Source organism: Culex quinquefasciatus, chromosome 3 (assembly GCF_015732765.1).
Source record: "Culex quinquefasciatus strain JHB chromosome 3, VPISU_Cqui_1.0_pri_paternal, whole genome shotgun sequence".
Lineage (NCBI taxonomy): Eukaryota > Metazoa > Arthropoda > Insecta > Diptera > Culicidae > Culex > Culex quinquefasciatus.
Genome location: NC_051863.1, coordinates 199,627,861 through 199,649,142, shown reverse-complemented (window position 1 = coordinate 199,649,142; position 21,282 = coordinate 199,627,861). Strand labels below are relative to the sequence as shown.

The window sequence follows — 21,282 nt, the reverse complement described above, 5'->3', positions numbered from 1 at the left end:
GGAGAATGATTTTCGAGATAACAACGAAAAATAGGTTCAAGCAAACGTGGACACTGCTCAGGAATTAACGGTACGAAACTCACTGCTTCTAAACTTATTTTTTCTGATGTATCGCAGTTATACGAACGTGACAAAGTGAAAACAAGTTATTGGATTCTTCGAATACCTTTTTGATGATGTAAGCGATCTCTCATAACTGCTGCAGAAGGCTTCCATTGAAAATTAAAACCTGTGATTTTTTTTGCAAAATGGAAAAAAACTTAATTGAAGAATATTTAATATTCAATAATTCAGTCATTGGTAAATTTAGGTATTGCACTTTTGTTTGAGAAAAAAATCACTTCTTGATTGGGTATCTTCGGTATTGGCATTTATTTAAACCATAGGTGACCAAAGTATGGCCTGCGGGCCAAACGTATTTTTTTAACTAATTGTATAATCAGGATCAAAGTATGGAAAACCCATACTTTGATCCCGATTATATGATTTATCTATTTATCTTAAGACGTTTAAATGTGTCATGTTTTTAATAAAATATTTTTTTAAATTTTATTAAAATTGAAGGAATAATTTTTGAAAATCCTTGAGCAACTATTTGATTGCACATAATTTTAAAAAATAAATAAGACGCTTCTACAAAGTTTGTGTCACCCGATCTAAAATATATTTAAAAAAATGATAAAAAAATCAAATTTAAATATTTGTGAAATCACGAGTTTTAATGCAATATTGCAATATTTATGCTGGTATTTTTTTTTATTTTCAGATTTTAATAAAATTTCACCAATTGATTGGAGGCTTTTTTGTACAAATGTTTTTTTTTGTATTCTAATATTTTGTTGCTTTTTTTTATTTTTTATTTATGAGAACTCTAAATTTGGCCCGCGATTCAAAAACATTGAGCAACCCTGATTTAAACTATGATGAACTTTCATCAAGTGAACTGTTTAAAAAATAAAGCCTATTAGATTCTTAAAAAAAATCAATTCTTCTTTAAGATATTGCACATGATTTTTATTATTGATAAGTCAGATTTGTTCAACTGAAGAATTTTATTTTGAAAAATTTTGAGTTGATTCGTAAGTAAAGAACACATAAGCAATTTTCCATGAACTTCGGAAATGGATATTATTTGTATTTTTGTATTTGGTTCAAACTTTATGGGGGTTTTTTCTATGACCAAAGAAGCCAATATGTGTCATTCATAAATCCTACAAGTCTCCATACAATTTTGTAGCAGTTCATACAATATGTATATTTGAAGGAATTTTCAGTTCAATTTGGTGTTTTGGGTAAGTGGCATGTCCCATCCTAGAGGGTCCCGGAGCACCAAAACTTCTTAGCATGGTGCTCCCAACGATAAATTGCCAAAACAAACAGGAACGTGAGCGGGGGATCCCCACGTTTCTTCCTCCCCTGTAGATTCAGAAATGTATTGCTGTTTGAACACTCGTGCTCAAACTCAATCCAATTCAACGAATCATCTTTGCGGTAAACTTTACGCAGTTGGCCTGGCCGCTTTAACGTTTGTGATGTTTCAATGCATTCTAATGCAATGGCGCACTGCAAATGTTGATAATGACAAGAAGATGCTAGGCGTCAATCAACCTAAGGCATTCTCCAGGATGCCCTCGAAAGACTGGCTGCGCTAGGGTTAGATTAGATTAGATTAGATTAGATTGGGTAAGTGGCATGGATAAGGACTGATCGAAAAAATAGGTACAACGAAAAAAAGTCTATTAGATTTTTTTTTTATTTACAAATAAGGCTGTAGCAAATATTGTCAAAGTGTATTTTTGTTTATGTTTTTTTTTTTGGAAAAAAATAAGTCGTTCTCTAACATGATTTTGGACTTCATATGTCAATGTAAAATTGGATTTGCAGCACCTTATTTGTTTTTCAAAAAGCATAATTTTCAGGTTATAGCCATTTTAAGTTGTAATTTATGGTAATAATTTGTTTTTTTTAAATGATTTTTGAAAATAGTGTCCGTCTTTGTTTTTTTCCTGATTAAAATACCTGAGAAAATTTTCTGTAATTTTTGTTTTAGGACTTTCATAATCCGACAATCAGTTGCTGAGATACAGCTTTGCATAAAAAAAATAGATAATGAATATTAGATAATCTAAGCTGTTTTTTTTTCAAAGCCTAATCATAAGTTTCATTTAGAAAAGGACTGATGCAAATTTACAAAATATTTGTTGTTGTAAAAAAATAGAGGTCACTTTTTTTTATCAAGAACAGTATCTTTTCCGAAAAGCTTCTTGAAGTTTATTTTTACAACGAGTTAAATATTTGATATAACATTATTTTCTTAATTAAAAAATGGCTTAAAAAATTAAAGCATTGCTCTAGAGTTGTTAACAATTTTGATTTACGGCTCAAGATTTGGTGTCTATTTTTTCATATAAGAGCAATTCCAGCTCAAATCAGGAATTTTTCTGGTACTTTTGTACCCGACCCTCTCCGATTTCCATGAAACTTTGTAGACATGTTATCCTAGGCCTATATAAGCCATTTTTGTGTATATGGAGCCAATAGTACTCGAAAATAACATTTGAGAAGGGCGTAAGTTATTTAAATATTTTTGTATTTTGCAATTTAAAAATTACTTTATCTCGAAGCCGTTGCATCGTATCAAAAAGTGGTCAAAGACAAACTTGTAGGAAATTGGACGGGCTTTCTGAAAAAAATACACTGAAACAAAAATACACGTCACATCTATGTGATTTTTTGATTTTTAAGTCTAAAACTTAAATTTAAAGGTGATGTCACGATTTTTTTTTCGTTCAAAATTTTTTAGGAAATAGCCTAAAATGTTACCAAAAGACTGACGAAAAATGCTGGATGGTATGTCTCTCCTAAAAAAATACAAAAATCATTTACTAAAACAGTTTTTTTGAAAAGTGGTCTAAACGTCAAAATTTTTAAAAACCGGTAATAGCAATCGATTCTCCAGACAATTTTACATAAAAGTCTCCATATTGACCATGGTCCTATGTCCAATCCTTGGGAAGATACAGCGATTTTAATAATAAAAATGTTGAAAAAACGGGTTTTTTGTGGTTTTTGGTCATTTCTATATGACAGACTTGGTTTTTCAGTATCCTAAATATTTTTACCGGAAAACTCGTCCAATTTCCCATAAGTTTGTCTTTGACAGCATTTCAATTGGATGTAAGGGCTTACAGATATAAGCTTATATACTATCCAGGTTTCTACCACACTGAAAAAAATTTTCTGTTTTCAGTTATTAGCAATGTAATTAAACTTATATCTGCAAGCCCATACATCCAATTGCAAAGCTGTCAAAGGCAAACTTATGAGAAATTGGACGAGCTTTCCGGTAAAAATATTTACGAGACGGAAAAATCAAGTCTGTCATATAGAAATTGCAAAAAACCACAAAAAATCCCGTTTTTTCAACATTTTTATTATTAAAATCGCTGTATCTTTCCAAGGATTGGACATAGGACCGTGGTCAATATGGAGACTTTTATGTAAAATTGTCTGGAGAATCGATTGCTATTACCGGTTTTAAAAATTTTGAAGTTTAGACCACTTTTCAAAAAAACTGTTTTAGTAAATGATTTTTGTATTTTTTTAGGAGAGACATACCATCCTGCATTTTTCGTCAGTCTTTTGGTAACATTTTAGGCTATTTCCTAAAAAATTTTGAACGAAAAAAAATCGTGACATCACCTTTAAAATTAAGTTTTAGACTTAAAATTCAAAAAATCACATAGATGTGGCGTGTATTTTTGTTTCAGTGTATTTTTTTCAGAAAGCCCGTCCACTTTCCTACAAGTTTGTCTTTGACCACTTTTTGATACGATGCAACGGCTTCGAGATAAAGTAATTTTTAAATTGCAAAATACAAAAATATTTAAATAACTTACGCCCTTCTCAAATGTTATTTTCGAGTACTATTGGCTCCATATACACAAAAATGGCTTATATAGGCCCAGGATAACATGTCTACAAAGTTTCATTGAAATCGGAGAGGGTCGGGTACAAAAGTACCAGAAAAATTCCGAATTTGAGGTGGAACTGCTCATAAGGCAAAGCCCAGTTTCAAAGGAACTTTTTTTCCTTCAGTTGAATGACACTAAATAGATTATTAGTGTATTGCAATTAGACTGAAATTAGACTATTCATTTGGTGAGCGATTTCATAAATGACCTGTTTCTAGCTACAATTTGATTCAAATACTAGAAACTCCCTACTTCGCGCCACTTTAACTGACGAGGAGTTGACGAGATTTCCAATAATCAACCCAGTCAGCACACACCTCGAGAGGCTATTTTCCTCTTTTCCTCCGCCAGTCATGCAGCAAAATAGCAAATAAAAACACCAAAACAAGCAACAACCCTTACATTCGTCGGTGGTTACGGTTCAATAAAGAGACAAGCAATAAGAAACTGCTAAAGCCAATTTATTGTTGCATAAAAAAAAAATCAAAACAAAACTTACATCTCGCCAGTGAGCCAGCCAGCGACACGACACGGGGAGAAGCAAATTATCCTCGGAACGAAAAGCGACCCAGTTGGGGTCGAAATGCTTTTCCATTGCATTTGGGGCCAATTGTGTTGTGCAATGCCACAACAGACCCCCCCCCTCTGCTCAAAGTGACCCTCCTGGGAGATGAACCCATCACGGCACAAAACAAGACAATTTCCTCGAACGCGTGCGCGTGCGAAATGAGGGGCGATAATTTGCTGCCTCAGTATCTCAGACCCCGGGTGCGCGAAGAATTACGACCTCCAAGCCAAGAGTGCTGACTCTCGTGAGTCGATCTGCGCGCTAATGAACCGAAAATGATCTTCCCAAAACGTTCGAAGGCTTCGTACACACTCGCGCTCATTGTTATCTTTGCTTCTTGCTTCCCATTTGTGCTCGCGAGGCCAAAAATTGAATTAATTATATGATTAGAGCAATCAAAAATAGTGTAATTTTTGTGTTTTTCTTTGCTCCTCCTCCTCCCGCGCACCATTCCAGTGCAGCGTGTTCGACGAATGACGAAAAGCCTTCGGAATCGATCGCTCTCACTTTCGTTCATTCATTCACTCGTTCACTCATTGACGCGTTCGCATGCACATAACTGAACCAAGAAGAGAGCAGTGGCATTGATCTGGTCGTGCGGATTTTGTTTTCTTTTGTTGTATTTTGTTAAGGCTATCGCCCGGCCGGACTTAGTGGAGCATATTGATTAGTGTTGCCGGGTTGAATTGCGGGGTGGTGCGCCTCTACAAAGTGGTCGTCAAAAAGTTGCATAACTTTGCGGCCAGAGCCATTGTGGTAAGTTTCTTCAGACTTTTAAGCGAACTGTTGCACTGATTAATTAAATAAATCAGATTGTTGAAACATAGTCCTAATTGGATTGTTTCTTTCATGAAAACTTGTTTTTGTTATGATGTGTTAATCAAATAAAATATTTCCTAATTTGTGGTTCAGTGGCAATATCTTTCATGATTCGATTTTCACATTGCCAATACCACAATAAAATAGTGTTGACGAACAGTATTATGTTCTGAAACAGCTAAAATTTGTGTGTTAACAAACGTGATATTTTTTTCATGTTTTTTTCTTAGCTTCTCTCCTTGTTTTAATAAATTGAGAATGAATTCTGTTACAACAACTCTTAAGGCTCTGAAAGGTATCATTCCCGGTCGGCAATTTGGTGGCCAGGTTCTATCCCATTCCCAGAAAAGTTTATTTATTACGTAATGTTCTATTTATTTTAATAAATAATCAGTTTGAACGTGTTTAGTGATTTCGTCTTTTTTGTGATGATTGCTGACAAAAGTGAGGGAGGAAACAAATTTTACTTGTGATAACTACTGTCAAAACATCATTTTTCCCTTCATAAAAAGAAGGGAAAACTAAATTTTAAATGGCATTATGCCAGTTGGGAAACACAGCATTGTTATTTTTTCTGTGTTTTTAATATTTCTGAGGAATGGGTCATTCTGAAGAATTTAACTTAGGGACTAGATTATGAGGATTGCTATGCTCGAGAGAGGATATGGAAATTGAAATTATTTTGAAAAAGCTTGAAAAAGCCCTCTAAGAAATAATGAATAAAAATAATATTTAAAAATCTTTAGATTTCATTTTTGGGGTGTAACTGCTAAGTATACTTCAAGGTAATTTTTGGGGTCCAAATTTTTTTGGCTTCTCTCAATTATAATTATTGGAATTTAAAATTTACACTTTCTGAATAACAAGATTAGAAAAGATTTGTTTTTTTTTCGAACTTGAACATCAAACATTGAACATCCAATGTTCTAAACAATTTAGAACTTTGCAAATAATTTTCTGATCAGTTTATACAATTTTGCATCGATATTTATAAGTTTAAAATTTCCCGGGAGTCTCGACTGAATTTCCCGGGAATCGAGAGGTCCAAAAATTGTCGCTTTCCCGGAAATTCCCGCTTGTCACTCTGTATTCTGAATGCATAAATTAAAAATGCTTTTCTACAAGTTGTTCGTAGAAGCATTTACATATTGTGATCATTTTTTAATTGAATTTACTATTTCTGGGTTCTGTATCCAGTTCCATCATTGACAGTCAATAATCTAAAAGTGAATGACCTTAAGCGTTGAAACTTTGAAACCAATTTTAACAGTTTTTAGAATAACACATATTTCGTTTTGAAAAGGTCCAATAAACCAAATTTTTATATTTTGGTGTTCAAAAAACAACCAAATCAATACTTTCAGTATGTTTCATTGGACCTTTAAAAAAAGCTCCAGACTTGCATTTTTTTGCATTTGGTCCTACAATGGGTTTCAAAAAGTCAATCTTGAGCCACTCTAATAATCACCGTCTTTGTTTGTTTACTGATTGTCAGCAGGGGCACTAACTTCGTATTGCTCCGCCTTCTTTCCACGAACCCCTCACTGATAAGGTTTCGTTCACTCTCTTTACGTAAATTGCTAGGAGTGATTATGAGAGAGATAACAGAAACCGTCTACGCATTACATTCTGTTTATCTGCGCAGAAAATATTAGATCTTATTTAAAAAAATAGATAGATTTTTTCAACAGTCAATTTTTGGAACATAATATTGCTACTAGGGCGTCCAATTTTCCCGGGTTTTGAATTTCCCGGGAAACGGGAAAAATATTTTTGGAATCCCGGGAATTCCCGGGATCCCGGGAAATTTTTGAATCAGTAATAAAATCTATGTTTCATTATATTGGTTATGTTTTCAAGCTTTAAATCATTGAATTAGCTTAATAATATCAAATGGTTATAATCCTCACTTCAATCTAAACAAAGACGACAGTTTTAAAATAGCCTAAAAGAATTTTTTTTTGTCTTTGTGGTGTTTAGAATTTTATATCAACTACTATTTTTAATTCCAGTATGATTAATCATTTTTTTATTTGCGAATCAAATTACATAATTCTTGAGTTTTTTTTTTTTGAAAAGGTCCAATAAGCTTTTGTTTTCCATATGTTTATAGGACATATTCAAAAAAAACTTTGGAATTCTTTCATATTTTTTTTCTTTTATATATATTTTATATGACATGAATAAAACAGCTAGAAAACAAACAACGAAAATAAATAAAATGATACCAGTCAATGTAAAATTTTAGATAAGTTTTGAATTCATTGTTTTATATAAAACATATTTTACAAATTATCTTCAAGTTACTACCGCCAACCGAGGGAAAATCAGAATTACAGTCTAAATAGGTACAGGAGATTTTAGAGCAATACATTTGGAAGTACAAATTGTTTTGTTCTGTTACTGTTTCAACCGAAGTAGTCCAAAACGTCATGCAAATATTTTTGCTTTAATAGCTGTATTTATTCGTTACATTTGTACGTATTTGCCCTAGATGCCGGTGTTTGATTATAAATAATTTGATATGAGATTTATTTTTTTATTTAAAATCGAAAATATACGTAAATATATCCAGTTTTTCAAAAAATAAAATAATGGAGAAAAATGTAAAGCACTAGGCATTTTGCGGACCTGGTAATTCAAATTATAATATTTTTCCTTAAATGCCAATTTAATGCTGAGATTTGCTGAATACAAATTTTAATTCATTTTATTGTTCTACTATTTTCACAACCAAATCTGAATTTCCAGACCAAAATATGATTTTTTTTTTCTATTTCGGGAATTCCCGGGACAAATTATAGAAAATCCCGGGATTCGGGAATTCCCGGTTTAGGAAAAATCCCGGGATTTTTGTCCCGGGAATTCCCGGGATGGACGCACTAATTGCTACAGATTTGGAAAAATTTAAAGATCAATTCTCGGTTGAGTTGTCAAAAGGCCGTAAGAGCCACCGTGATCTCCGACACTGATTTTCGTTTTTCTCTGAATTTAAACAAAATTTAATTTATTTTTAGTTTAGGGTGCTTGAAGGATCTCAAACATTTTCGAAATTGACTACTCTTAAGTAGGTCGAAAACCGATGCAAAAAAAGCTTTGTTTATCAATGGCTCTTACGTCTTTTTGAAAACTTACCCGAGAATTCTTAATTTGGTAGACAAATATATTTTCTAGTTTTCTTTGATAATCTCTCTAAAACTTATAAAGAAAATAAGAAAAATTAGTCCAGAATCGATTATCTGAAGTTCGATTATTATAATATTGTTTTCTTATGTCTTGAATTACTTACTATTCTAATGTTAAATTCGGGTTCAGCAGCTTCATATTAGTCAGATTTGACCGGAGATTACCAAATCAATACTTTCAGTATTACACTACCGCCATATTGGTCACCATCTTGGATTACTTACTTCCAGATCGATTTAAGGCATTTTTGGAGTCATACCTGGGCTCAACGACCCAAAATAGGATATTTATTTTGTGATTCGATTATCCAAAGACCGAAGTGAATTTTTGGCGATGACTTTGGATATCTGAGCCTAGACTGCCCAGCTAATAAGCTGTTATTTTGCTGAGATTGGAATATTTTTGACATTTTGTTATTTTAGGCATAGAATTCATGTTGGAACTTGATGTAAAATGCCACAGTTTAGGAGAAATTATTATTGTTGTGTCAAAAAAATCAAAAAATCAAATTATTCGCTCTACAGCATTGCCTTGGCGTTCTCGATTACGAGATTCCTACTCGAAACTAAGTGTCCGAAGGCTTGATTGTTGAGGCAACTGCAAACCTCTTTTTACACCTTAGCTTCCATCCACCCTGGGATTCGAACTGACGACCTTTGGATTGTTAGTCCAACTGCCTACCAGCGACTCCACCGAGGCAGGACCCAGGAGACGACTCCTACACCTGAGTGAGCTAACGACCTAACCTTTTAGGTTAGTCCGGGGCCAACATTTACTTCCCGTCCGACGGAAGGCGTGATCAGACAAATCTCGTCTCGAAAAATGCCACCGGGACCGTCTGGGATCGAACCCAGGCCGACTGGGTGAGAGGCAATCACGCTTATGGCCTATCTACAATCACTTTACTTAGAAAATTGTACTTAGCGTAGGAATTTGAATCCATGCAAAGGAATCTGATCTTCCACAATGATAAAGTAAGCAAATTGGTGACTTGACGTATGGTTTGGAAAATTTCAAAACCAACGGCAAGTTGACGTTTCTATATCAAAGGTAAACAAACAACTGCATAGCAACGTATAACAGCCCAGCAAGTTTGCTAAGTTGATTGTAGATGACGACAGTAAGTTACGTACTATTTCTAAGCAATTTATCTGTTCTACGCAACTTAACTATTCTAAGTAAAGTGATTGTAGATAGGCCATTACACCACGGTCCCGGCTATTGTTGTGTCTATGAACTATAATTAAGTATTCACGAATGTTTTTTAGTGAATAATGACTCGGATCCAGATTTGTTCTAAATTATTTAAATTTAATAACGCCTTTCTGAAATATAATTAGTTCGAATGTATAGTATTGTTTTTGCCTTCCTCATTTTTATGATTTTTTGTACTTTATGTTTTATGGGTTCTATTTCATTGACATTCAAATCATGCCGCTTGTTTTGTTGGACAACGTGACTGCTTTCACTATTCAGTTGATTTGGGAAAACGGTAAAGGTTGAAGGTTTGAATCACTTTTAAAGCAGGAAACCCAGAGAAAATAAAAAAAAATCAGTGTGAATAAGTATTAGGAAAAGTCATAATAAAATTCAATTAAAGCCATTGACAATGTATCCACCAACATCCCGGATAGTATCAATCTCTAACTATATCTCAAAAGCTTTCAACACAAAATAGCACCGTTGCCTGTCCCGTTGACTAAAGTTTATTTTTTTATCTTTCATTCTTTGCTCTCTTCCTCTAGAATGGGTCGGCGACTCGGACTCGGACACCGGCGGCCGGCTCGGACTTTGGCAAATCTGCCAGAAAGATGACCTGAACGACAGCTGTACCGGCAAGCTGGAGGATCTGCTGCTGATGCATTCGATCGCGTTTCAGGTTAGTTCCGCTCTGGCATCAAATTACTTGATAATGATGATGATGACGGTGAACAGAAGTTGGAGGCGGTAGTTGCTCTACTCCAATGATTAAAGAAGTGCCGCAGCGTCGAGAAATGGGTTAAGTCTCCGTTCGGTAGCATAGTTTTCTTTTTCATTTCTTCCCCCTCTGGTTGTTGGATAATCCGTTAGTACATGATTCTGCGGCACATTTGGTGTGAACTTTTTTTTTCCGCCTCTCAATGCATCATCATTATCAATTCGCAAATGAGTACATTTCTTTCAATGTTGCTCTTTCTCGCCCCGCACACAGGTGGCCACGGTGTTCTGCGGTTTGGCCGTCGCAACGGCGGTCCTAGCGATCTGCTGTCTGCTGCTGATGGTGTTTATGAAATCGACCACCGTCTTTCACATCTGCGGTTGGATGCAAATGCTTTCCGGTAAGTGAAGTTGTGAATGTTGAATGTGCTCCACTTTTTACTCTTGTTGTCTTGGCATTGTGTGACGTCGTCGGTGCTTTTTCTTGACTTGTGGGGGAATGCCTTCGTAATCGGCGATTCTGGTTATGCTTTAAGGAATGCTGTAACGAGTGGGAAATTGAGCGGGGTAACGCTGGCAAATTCGCGGAAAGCCATTTTTCTCCGTTTTGTTCTTCAGGGAATGCATAAATGCAGTGTTGGAAAAAGATCCTGAATTTTGCCCATTAGCGCCCGTACACCTCCGGAGCGATTTTAACGAGTGAAAGGAAAAGTGATTGTGGCGTTTTTGCTACATTATCGATAATTACGTCTTGCAGCAGTGGCACCATCTGCTAGAGGCTGCTGGTTGGAGCGACTTAATGTTGAAGCCATATTTATGTAGTAAGATGGGTAGGATTTAGGGATTTATTGCGCTGCAATATGATTTCGGTGGAAAAACGTTTTACTCTAAGAATTTAAATTGCTGGAATAAAAAAATGTTTAAAAAATTTAGTTTTCACAAAAGATTTTTTTTGCTGATTTAATCTTTGTATAAATTTGGAAGCTGTCTAAAATTACAAAAAAAAAACCAAAAGTCCATATCTTGAAAACGTTTCTGATTAATTACATAATCTTTTTTCTAATTTTATTAAATTTTGGATCACATGGATTCGAATTTATCAAGCTCTTTAAATAAAATATCTAAAAATCAAATTTTAAATCAAAAAATATTTTTATGAATTTTGATGAAGTTCACCATTTGAAAGTTTTAGCCTTTTACAAAATAACATTTTCTTGAAAATGTTTTGCTTCAACTTGCCTAGTATTTTTTTTCTTTTTAAATTTATATCTAAAAATCTGTTCAGGGGTGCCAAAAATAAAAAAATATAAAAATTTAAAAAACAAGCCGTAGTCTCATTTGAATGCAAAAAGTGTTTTATAATGCATTTTACACTAGTTCAGTTGTTTTGCACTCATTAGTTTTCAAAAAAGTAAGATTTGACGAAAACAAAAAAATAGCGAAAAAAACTTTTTTGCGATACTAAACATCGAACATTTTCAAAAATTCGAATGATTGTTAAAAATCAACTTAAACATGCTATAAATGATTTTGAACGCAGGGTCATGCATTTTAACTCAATTTCAATTGGTTGCACTTAAATTTCTATCGAAATTTTGAAGATTTTTGAAAAAAAAAATTTTGCCACCTGACTTTTCGGGCCAACTTTGAGCATATAGCATTCGTCTTGAAAAAATATTGATCGGATTTTCAACGTCAAAATTTAATAAATATTTGTTCTGAAATTAAACACAACAAAAACATGTCTGATATATTTAATGGGTACCCAAATCGGCTTCTTCACTGACCCCTGAATCTTAAAGATTCTCTGTGATTACTATTTGCTACACAGAAAAAAAAAATCATGGTAATATTACATCTGGGAAGGGGTACATCTTTTATGTCAGAAAAAAGGTGTAATTTTACCTCTGAAAATGTGTAATTTTACCACTACAAAGGTGTAATGTCACTTTTTCAGTCTAAATTGAGGTAAAATTACATCATAAAAGAGGTAATATTCAACCTTCCAAAATTACAGCTTCCAAATTTACACATTTTTTTACTGTGTATAAGAAAAATGTAATTATGATATGATGATTATGATTGTAACCAGGTCCTAGCGCCGAAAAAAATATTAGAAATAAGTTTATGAAAAAAATGATAATGAGTTAATGGTTATCCTTCACTTTTTAAATCATTTGTGTACTTTATACTTTATAAAGATAGCTGTTAGGAAGATTCCGAAAGGTTAAGAGGACGTGGGAAATTCTTCAAGGTATCCTCAAAAAAGCTTCGCATTGGGTTTGACGTTCGACCATTGATATGAAACAGTGAAGAAATAAGACTTTCTCGTCAGATTTAAAAATTGAAGAAACATCAGCTAAGCATAAACAGTATTGGATTAATTGCAACAATGTGCTTCCCGCTGCACTACCATCATCAATCCTGACAGTGGTAAAACATTAAGTTTTCACTTTCCGCCTCTAAGATTCACTTTCACTTCAAACGTGATCATTTCCCTGCATTTTCAAACCAGTTTAGTGCGGTGATAGCCGCTAGTCCTGTGCCGCTCACAGCAAAACCAGATGAAAACTTCTTTTCACCGCTGGAAAACTCGTTCAGATTGTAGTTTACACGAACGTTGAAAAGTAGAGTAAAGGTCGTTATACCCAGCAAATTGCAAACTGGTTCACTGATAGAAGTGAGATTTAAAGCTCGAATCGCCGGGCTCTGTGCGGGCGCATGACTCAGTTCCACGTCCAGCTATAGGCTGAGTGACCATGTGGATATGTACTCAATCGGATTGTAACTTTGATAGAATGCGATATGAATCCGACTGGTCAGCAAAATTTCAATCAACTTGAGATCACGCAGCAGTTTCTCTCCGGATCTTAGCGGCACACGTCTGGCTGTGCCTGCGTTGGAGGCCGGATCTATACTCTGGGCCACACGAGAGTTGTTTTGAACGTATCCGTTGATAATGACCCACATCGCTTGGAGTAGCCCCTAAAGAGCGGGAAACAGCCGTCGCATACTTCCTTCCATCGATGGTTGGGGCGTTAGGGGAGCGTGACCAGTTGTGAGTACTAGACTATCTTGAATGAATTCTTTGAATGAATTCCTACAACTAATTAAAAATTACAAGTTTCCAAATACCCCAAAAATGACTTAGTCTCCTTTTAATAAAACTGACAACACTGGAGTGACTCGTGTGTGTGTTGCTTGAAGGTGAACCACGACATCTTTCTCCCAGCCACGGCCCGGCTGTCTGCTGTGGGTAACTTTCTTTCGACGATTTTCACCAGCTGAGACCGGCCAGCAGTAGTAGAGTAAAGGTGGATGCCATGTGCTTTCCTGTCGTGTTGTGATGTCGGGGGGGCCTTGCCAAAACCGGTTCTACGATGGGCTCACGCGACATGCCTTTGCGCCAATGTTGTTTTCCTTTCGTTTGGATGCTTCCAGCGAATTGATTGGATTTTGTGTTATTACGGATCGTGTACTCGGTAGTTTGGAGCGATAAGAAACAAGATCGGAGATAGAAGAACATTATTTCAACTCTTTTTGCTGATCAGTTCGTTGGCCAGCACCTCTCACTTTTTTTGCCTCTGGTGATGAAAATCAAAACAAAAATTCGTTTCAAACTCCAGTAACACGAAAAACCACCCATTTGCAAACCGTTTCTTATGGCCCTTCGGCCAAGGGAATTAATTGAATTAATGGGTAGCCTCAATTTCCACGGGAAAAACAAACAAACCGTGTAAACTCGAAAAACGCATTCCAATCCAAAACCAAGCTTTATTACACAATTGAACGCCCTCCCAAGGCGGCCCAACAATTCAAAAAAGGCAATTGAATCTAACGATAGACGCGAAAGCAAAACACCGTTTAATTATGAACCACGCTAACCTTTTTTCTCCTGCGAAGAAGCTCGATTGGATCGCACAAAAAAAGAAGAAGCCACTTGCAGTAACTGTTTGTGCACCCTTCTAACTTTTATGAATCGCAAGTAGCTTACAGGTAAATTCAATTTAGTTATTACGGGCCATGAAACATTTGAAAAAAAAAGAGAGGTTGTTTGGAGGTCATTAAAATCAGCCAGCTGAAAATTGTCGCGGGTGATGCAATGGATAAATGATCGTAGATTGCGATGAGAAACTTCTCACTGCTTGGGGTATAGGACACTATTTTGACCAACGGTTACTAAGGTTTTATCAACTTGGCTGCATGGGTTTTTTTATGGGGCGATATTTTCTGAACGGACGGTGACACTTATCGAGCTGTAAAATCTGCAACATGGAGTTACACTTTGTGTGAAGTTGCTGTGAAGTTTACCATGGCACTTTGAAAAGTTTAACTCCATGTTGCACGCACACTAGGATGTAACAAAAATGACTTTTTGGTGGGCATTCAAGGGTTTGTTCCGGTGGGCATACTAAGCCCAAATCCAAAATATGAGCTTGATTGGACGTAACAGGAGCCGGCGCTTTGCATTTGAATTTTAAATGGGATGTAACCCGTAAAAAAGATTTTTTTCGAAAATGTCACTTTTTGAGGCATTTTGGCCAGATTCTTGCGCATCTTTTGGTATATGGGTCATTCCATCTGAAGCGGAACAGCACTTGAAAATTACCATCTCCGATTCTGCTCAAATTTGGCAGAGCTGTTAAGACTATCAAAACATGCAAAAATCCCGAATTTCATCCAAATCGGACCACCCCCTCCATTTTTGTACCCTCCCAAAAAATCGACTTTTGGCGATTTTTGAGCGAAACCCCTATCTTGAAACGGCGATAACTCAGGAACCACAAATCTTAGAGGGTCGGTCTTAGACTCAATTTTGAAGGAAATTGGACGTAGAATCCATTTCTGTGATCAAAATTAAGATTAAAATATGTTTTCTACCTGTATTGCGCAATTGAAAACTTTAAATGGCCGTATCTCAAAACAGCCCTATTTATTTTTTGAATTTGACCTCACCATCGTATTCCCCGCCCCCCGTTTACATAAGAATCACTTATCGACAGAAAGGAATATGTTTCTTTCCAGAGATATCGAATTTTAAAGTTTTGAGTATTTGAGATTAGCTACACTCGCCGCCTCTGCTAGAAGCACTCAGGCGCGCTGATGAATAATTACTACCTGGTGTTCTGTAAGATGAATCATTTTTATAATTTTATACGATTTTGAGATAATCAATACCTTGAACAACCTATTTTTGTTTAAGGAATATTTATTGGGTAATTTTCAATGCACTGTTTTTCCTGATCACAGAGTCATTGAACCATATTAAGTAAAATTTGAACTTTGAATATTTATTTGCAAATGCTACAGAGTTTTAACAATACAATTTTCAAAAAAATATCATTTTTCTATTATTTTTATATTTTTCCTAATTCCTCATTTCTTCCCATTATATCAAATTATTTCTTTTATTTGAAGTGAGAACAAATGTAGAGCTGGCTGTGGTAGATGAAATAACTCTGTGCGGTAGCAAAATATTGCCATTCAGCAATAACTTCAAAAAATCTGCCTTACGGTTTGAAAGGTTGATCATATTAAACCGATTTTTATATTGTGAGCCAGTTTCATCTGAATAATTGACAGCAGCTTTATCGTCTTTCAAGATTTCTAAATGATTGATAAACAAAAAAAAAAGAATATTGTTCGGACGGTGTCGAAATCAACACAACTGAATTTGATCTTAATCTGTTAATAAATCAGATTAATCTTTGTGATTTACTTACATTTTTCAGTTTTATACTTTCCGGAAATCCTCTTGCTTAATCATGCTTCACGAGAGTTTTAATCATGTTAATTCATAATTTTTAACACTATAATGTATCGTACACTTTTTCTTAAGAGTTTCTTACAAGATCAATTGCAATTTCCTGCTAGCTCTGCAGGAATTCCATTCTTGGGCTATCGATTGGGCTAGCACACAAATTCACTGTATACTTTTTTTAAATTTAAGATTATACAGCAGTTTCCTACAGTGGTGTACATTCAATATTTGCCTATTTTGTTAATGATTATTTGGGATGAAATCTTATTTCAATAAAAGCAGGTAACAGTTATTGATCAGCGCGCCCGAGTGCATCTAGCAGAGGCGGCGAGTGTAGCAGATGTAGGTAATCTCAAATACTCAAAACTTTAAAATTCGTTATCTCTGGAACGAAACATATTCCTTTCTGTCGATAAGTGATTCTTATGTAAAATCGGACGGGGAATACGATGGCGAGGTCAAATTCAAAAAATAAATAGGGCTGTTTTGAGATACGGCCATTTAAAGTTTTCAATTGCGCAATACAGGTAGAAAACATATTTTAATCTTAATTTTGATCACAGAAATGGATTCTACGTCCAATTTCCTTCAAAATTAAGTCTAAGACCGACCCTCTAAGATTTGTGGTTCCTGAGTTTTCGTCGTTTGAAGATAGTGGTTTTGCTCAAAAATCGGCAAAAAGTCGATTTTTTGGGAGGGTACAAAAATGGAGGGGGTGGTCCGATTTGGATGAAATTCGGGATTTTTGCATGTTTTGATAGTCTCATCAGCTCTGCCAAATTTGAGCAGAATCGGAGATGGTAATGTTCAAATTTGCATTTTTTCTTGCACACTTCAGATGGAATGACCCATATATAACATTGAAATTTGGAGCACCCTGGAGCTCGCTAATCTGACCTCCAAAGTTGGGCATTTTTTCGAAAAATCAGCCCCGGCAAAAAAGTTATGCATCGCACCTCGCGACGCCGTAGACTCCATTTGATTTTGCTGGGGTCAATTTTGTTGAAAAAATGCCAAACTTTGAAGGTCTGTACTGAGCTTCAGGGTGCTGCAAATTTCAATGTTATATTAACTTATATATACCAAAAGATGCGCAAGGATCTGGCCTACACGCCAATGATGTTTAAAATAAACAATTTAGTGGCCAAAATGCCTGAAAAAGTGACATTTTTGAAAAAATCTTTTTTACGGGTTTAAAATTCAATTGCAAAGCGCCAGCTTCTGTTACGTCCAATCAAGCTCATATTTTAGATTTGGGCTTAGTATGCCCACCGGAACAAACCCTTGAATGCCCGCCAAAAAGTCATTTTTGTTGCATCCTAACGCACACACTCTCACTTTTAATTTCTCGATAGAACCACCAACAAAGGCTAGGACTATTCTGACATTTTATGGCGGAATGACGTCAATGTCATTCGCCCGATTTTGATTTTATCTCAGATTCAGATTGAAGATGCTAATGGCCATATTTTGTAATTTCGTCATTTTGGCATTAGGGGAGAGTGGGGAGACTTGATCCCCGGGGACACTTGATCCCAAGCCTGTATCTCGTCAGCATGTGGGTAAAACAATTAGCTTTGTTCTAGAAAGTTGTGCGAAATTAACTAAAACTCATTGTAGAAAACAAAGAAAAAAATTTAAAAAAATATAGATTGAGTTACACACATTTTTCTAAAACGAGCTGCAAAAAACTTCCAAGGGATCTTTTTTTCTTTGTTTTGATATGTATAGAAAACACTCAAAAATTATTCAAAAATATATTTTTTATACATGAATTCTTTGATAAACATATCAACTCCAAAGCCCTTACGCATTTGACGTTAAATTTATCGTCATACTTTTTTTACAATCAATTTTTTAAAAAAGTGCGTTTAGGGAGACTTGATCCCTGCATTTTTACAGTCACTGGAATCAGCCTCAAGATTAATTAATTGGGCTGGGTTTTCATACATAGTTTCCTTCAGTATAGTTGTACGTAACTTACTGCAGCTTGAACCTTTTTTCAAAAGTTTTGTAAACAAAAATTTCCAGCTTTTGTAAACATGCTTAATTGTGGTTTTAAAAAATAATATTTTAAGTTCTTAAATATTTTACATACTAAACTTGTTATATTTTGAACACAAACGTTCAGGTTTTATGTGAAATTGCTGTAACTTATAGAAAATTAAAAGTTTGGATGAATAAGAAACATTTTGCTTAAGATTTCTTCAAAATGTTGAAAGGGGGATCAAGTTACCCCTAACATTTTTAAAATGCCGGTTTAAAATATTTTTTTTAAACTCTTGGCATGATTCGAAGAGTTTATCTGATGAAATACCCTTATCAGCCAAACATAGTTGAATGTTTAAGCTTTCAATTAATGCAAAAAGATCATAGTTTTGTGAGAAATTGACAGAGTTATGTGCGATACAAAAAAGGGGATCAAGTCTCCCCACTCTCCCCTACATAGTTTTCGTATTTATGACGCTCAGCACACCCGTTCATTTCAGTTGATTTAGCAAGAGAAAAGGACAAATTATATTTGTAATAAATTGAAACTGCACATTTTTCACTTTTAGTGAGTTTTATTCATTTGCATTTAAACACCTAAGCCAGTTGAAAATCAAGTTGGTTCCATGCAGAGTCTACAAAGTCAGAACATGCAAGATCCAATCTAGATAATAAGTCACACGCGCAAACACCTTAGGATACTTGCTGACACATCCAGAAGAATGCCCGAATGACACAATACCGACCTGCATTGTTCTTCCACCATCCATGACGGTCAAAGGACCTCCAGAATCACCTTGACATGTAGAAGTTTCCCCGGCAGTAGACAAACAGAGGTTCTGATCCTGAATAGATTCAGGGTTTCCCCAGACAGCCAAACATTCTGCATTCGATACGATCGTGTTGGAAGTATACATGAGCACATCTGATGAGTCACAATCATCGCAAAGTCTCCCAAATCCAGAAACGGTTCCAGTCAAGCCTGCAAACTGACGATTGTCCCCTAGAGCAGGGAGAAGCACAGGTTGAACACGATTGTTGAACGTAATGTGGCGGATCAGACGCACAACAGCAATGTCGTTTCGAAAGCGTTGTTCGGTATAATCTGCATGATAATAAACTTTGGCAAACGGGATTCTCTGCTGGGTGGGCTCTTCAATTCTGCGATTGTGAGCTCCTGCGATGACAATCCCTCCTTCGGCTCGCCAAACACAGTGAGCAGCAGTTAAAATATGGTTACTGTTCAGGATTGATCCACCACAACTATAAGAACCACCATTTCTCTGGTAATCCACGAACACTTGGTACGGAAATTGGCCCGGAGTAGCTTCCTGACCGTTCACAATCCTACTGTCCGGTTGATGCTTGCGCAGATACTGCAGATCAGCAGGAAGACGATCCCAGTACTGGTCGGAGTCCTCAATCGGCTGAACCTGAGACCAATCGATACCGATCGACTCAAACGGCTGAACTAGGGATGGATTGACGTCAACTGACTTTGCGCTAACGACGGCCAAAATGGCAATTAGTATTACAAAATTCTTCATTTTTGGATACTGCTCCCTGACTGATTGTGGTGAAATTGTGGCGAGCCTTTTATACAAGAAAACAAGGTAAGATAAGGTCCGGTATCGTGGTCGTTATAATGTTTCGAAATTTGGATAAATCCTTCCAATTCGTTATCGAAAAGATTCACGAGTTTTTGGAACTCTGTTTTATAATTCAACACTCAACTAGATAAAAAGCTTGATAAAAGGCTGGTTCGAAAAATTATTTTAGCTGGCACAGCTAACTGCTCTGATAAGAAGTAATGGATTCTGGGGTTGATGTTATCAATAGGCAGCCTCAATAAGTATTTTGATGTTTCTTAAAAAATAATTGTTAATAATTAAAACTATTGCGTGCATTTTTTTCTGCCTGTCTACCTTTCATTTCCACCCGAGCTCGAAGGTCCAAAAATGTCCAGTAAAGGTCGCTCGGCCTTTTAGCCAACAAGAATTCTTCACATCTCGCCTGGTGTTGGCGCTTGGCTTTTGCTGGCCATTCATCGCAAAACAATTGATTTGTACCCACTTTTTTCCCACCCAGAACCAGAACTGCTAACTGAATTGTTGAGCTGACTGATGGTGTTTTATGCTAATCTAGTAGATCGTTTATTATGCTAATGTTTTATAATGTGGCTGTTGGGCAATCGTTCGCTCACGTGGTGGCACTCTCAAAATCGGATCTTGCTCCACAATTATTCATCTTTGCTCTGCTGTTGCTACAAAAAAGGTGTTTTCTGATTGATATCGTGATGCGGTACAATCGCATTGTTTCCTGGGGTCTCAGGTTTCACCAAGCTGCGATGGTAGCGAGCCAACAGGAACGAAACAATAACTATACCAAACTTGCCTGTGTGAAGCTCCAGTTTGCGGTGTAACCTTATTGCGCGACTTGGCTTGGTCGTGGCTGCTTAAATGTCAAGTTGTATGCCTTGGAAAGACGAGGTTCACGAGGCTTCAGTACCGACGGAGGATGAGCGCACATTATGGGAGTGCTGCCTGATTTATTGTAGGTTTAATGCTGCTGGTTGGAATGTCTTGGTTAAGCTAAGTGAATGACGAAATTCTCTATTTCACGATTGTGGTCAGCTGGCCGTTCAAAACGGATAAACTTTTAAAGGCCGTTCATCGATGCTCATCGGCTAAACCAACCCCTAATTTTATCTTTTCTTCGCCGGCAATCAATCATTCAATCATTGTCTTTTTACTTTTCAGCGCTTTGCATGGTAATCGCCTGCGTTTCCTTCCCCTTCGGCTGGAACTCTGACGAATTCCGGAAGGTTTGCGGCCCAGAGTCGAACCGCTTTGAGGTGGGTCTGTGCGGACTGCGCTGGGCGTATCCCCTGGCGATAATTGGTAAGTGTTCGACCATTAAACCGAAGCTTTGGGATATCTAAGATCTGCGATTGTTTTCAGCTTGCATCGATGGGTTCATCCTGGCGACGTTATCGTTCATCCTCGCCACGCGACACGTCCGGCTTCAACCGGAGCCACAGTACCAGAGCAGTATGTACAAAGGTAGGT

At 36.2% G+C, this 21,282-nt stretch overlaps 2 protein-coding genes across 4 annotated transcripts in view; one reads left to right on the top strand and one right to left on the bottom strand.

The window, feature by feature from the left end:
- Positions 1-21,282, top strand: part of LOC6049338 (LHFPL tetraspan subfamily member 3 protein) — a 49,711-nt gene that overhangs the window by 27,553 nt on the left and 876 nt on the right. For all 3 annotated transcript variants that reach the window (XM_038263204.1, XM_038263205.1, XM_038263203.1), the window contains exons 3-6: positions 10,293-10,426; positions 10,739-10,865; positions 20,974-21,114; positions 21,175-21,276. In XM_038263204.1, coding sequence (XP_038119132.1) covers positions 10,293-10,426; positions 10,739-10,865; positions 20,974-21,114; positions 21,175-21,276 — 504 coding nt within the window. The remainder of the gene's footprint in view (positions 1-10,292; positions 10,427-10,738; positions 10,866-20,973; positions 21,115-21,174; positions 21,277-21,282) is intronic.
- LOC6049339 (brachyurin) lies at positions 18,793-19,770 on the bottom strand. Its single transcript, XM_001866083.2, has one exon. The coding sequence runs from the start codon at positions 19,759-19,761 to the stop codon at positions 18,850-18,852; it is 912 nt and encodes a 303-aa protein (XP_001866118.2). The 5' UTR covers positions 19,762-19,770; the 3' UTR covers positions 18,793-18,849.